We start from the raw sequence: 2,103 nt of genomic DNA on the forward strand, positions 1-2,103 counted from the left end.
CCCGGACCCCCCAGGCAGGGTCGGCTGCGCTCTCCGCGCTCTCCCTCTGCTTTTTTCCCCCCCGCGCGTGTCTGTGTGTGTGTGTGTGCGTGCGGGTGCGAGCGCGTTGCCTGTCAAGGGGCTGTTTCTCTCCCCACCCTCCTCCTCCTCCTTCTTCCAAATATGCTTTTTGAAAGTTTTGATCTCGTCTCGGCACTGGCTACCCTCGCGGCGTGCTTGGTGTCACTGACTTTGCTGCTGGCCGTGTCCCAACAGCTGTGGCAGCTCCGCTGGGCTGCCACCCGCGACAAAACCTGCAAGCTACCAATCCCTAAAGGCTCCATGGGATTCCCTTTAATCGGAGAAACCTTCCACTGGCTCCTGCAGGTAAGGAGGATTCTCTTTCCCTCCGGTTGCGACCGGATTTTTATTTATTTATTTCTCTCCCCCCCACCTCCCTCCCCACAAACCCCGGCTCTCTCCGACCCCCCCCCCCCCGGGTTCCCCAAATATTTTCTTCTCCTCGGACGCCGGGCTGCGATTGCATCATGCGAGATGGGCAGGGGGTGGCTGTGGCTCTGGGGGGGGACCCGGCTCGGCCCGATTCCCCCCCCCCCCTTCACTTACCCCGGTGCTGCAGCTCCGAGAGCGAGCGGCGGTGCGGGGTTCCCCCGGTGGGGACCGCTCGGTGCCGGGCAGCGGGACGGGGAAATGCTCCGGGAAGATTGAGTTTGGGGGGGGGGGAGGTGGGACTGGGGGTCTTCCCGATCCCCTTTGGCTCTTTTCATCCCCCGGGCGAAATTTTAGCAAAGTGAGGATAATGATAAAAAAATAATAATAACAAACCAAACCGACCCGTGGGGGTGTTATTCCCGACGTGGTGGGGAGAGGAGAGGGGGTCCCCGGCTTGAGAGTCCCCCCCCCCCCCCCCCCTACGTGGGGGTGTACGGGGAGCGGCTCCCGGTGCCGGGGGAAACCCGCGGAGGTAATGGGGAGATTAACCCGGGATTAACCTCGCTAAGTGCCGAGCGGCGGCGGCGGGCGGAGCGGGATCCCCTCGGAGCGCGGGGAGGAAGGGCGGCTGCCAAAATAACGATGGTCGGAACCAAAATAGAGAGAGGAGGAGAGGAGGAGGTCAGGAGGTGCCCCGATGCCGGGATGGGGAAGGAGGGCGGGGGGGGGGGGCACCCCGCGGCTCTGAGGAGGGAACCCCCGAGGTAAACGCGTCCGAGCGTTTCCCACTCTCCCTCCCTCCCTCGGAGCGAATCGCAGCCTTCGGGAGAGGATGCTCCCCGGGAAAGGGAGAGATTCCCATTGACGGCACAGGCACGGGACGCCGGAACCCGTGCGGGGCGGCTCCGCAGCGCGGCCGAGGCCGGGGAAGGGCAGCGCGGGGCGGGTTGCGCGGTTCGGTTCGCCCCGCTCGGTTCTGCCCGGTCCGGGTCCAGCCCCGAGTGCGAGCCCAGAGCCCCCGCCCCTCCAGCGGCGCCGAAGGGGTTAACGGCACGCTCTCAATAGGGCTTTATTTTTTAAAGAAATTTATCAGATTTTTACAGGGGGACCAGAAAAGGGTTCTCGCTTTTCCACAGGCTCCATCCAAACAGAGTGCAAGGGCTAAAAATACAAAAATTTTGTATAAATTGGACTCCATTCGAAACTTCTCCCCACATAAAGGTCCTCTTTGTGCTGCCCTGGAAATGGTGTACAAATAACTCTTTATTAATGCCACAAAAAGGACTTTAATTATATTTACGCAGATCAAGAAACGGGGTCACCTGAACATCTGAAAATCACAACCGCGCTTTTGTTTCAAAATAAACACACGCGCTCGCGGAGCTGCGCTGCTCTCGGGGTCCTCCCCGCCCGGTTCGGCTTTGGGGAGGCGGGGGGGGGCACCCGGCTCGTCCCCCCCCTTCTCCATCCCCGGCTCCATCCGGCTGTTCGCCGACAAAAGCCCTGGGAGCATGTGGGAAAGTTATTAAAGGGCTGCGCGGATCTGCAGATCGAGTTAGGGGAAGCGCAGCCTTTCGAGTAAATTGAGGCTGGGCGAAGGAAAGAAAAAAAAAAGGGGGGGGGGAGGAGAGAAGGAGAGGGGGGGAAGGGGAAAAGGGAAAGAAAAGGGGG

At 61.0% G+C, this 2,103-nt stretch overlaps 1 protein-coding gene across 1 annotated transcript in view; it reads left to right on the forward strand.

Moving 5' to 3' along the window:
- LOC110398722 (cytochrome P450 26B1) overlaps positions 9-2,103 on the forward strand; it is an 18,937-nt gene continuing 16,842 nt past the window's right edge. The window contains exon 1 of the mRNA XM_021396635.1: positions 9-366. Coding sequence (XP_021252310.1) covers positions 163-366 — 204 coding nt within the window. The 5' untranslated portion in view covers positions 9-162. The remainder of the gene's footprint in view (positions 367-2,103) is intronic.

The sequence above is a fragment of the Numida meleagris genome, chromosome 4 (assembly GCF_002078875.1).
Source record: "Numida meleagris isolate 19003 breed g44 Domestic line chromosome 4, NumMel1.0, whole genome shotgun sequence".
NCBI classification, from domain to species: domain Eukaryota; kingdom Metazoa; phylum Chordata; class Aves; order Galliformes; family Numididae; genus Numida; species Numida meleagris.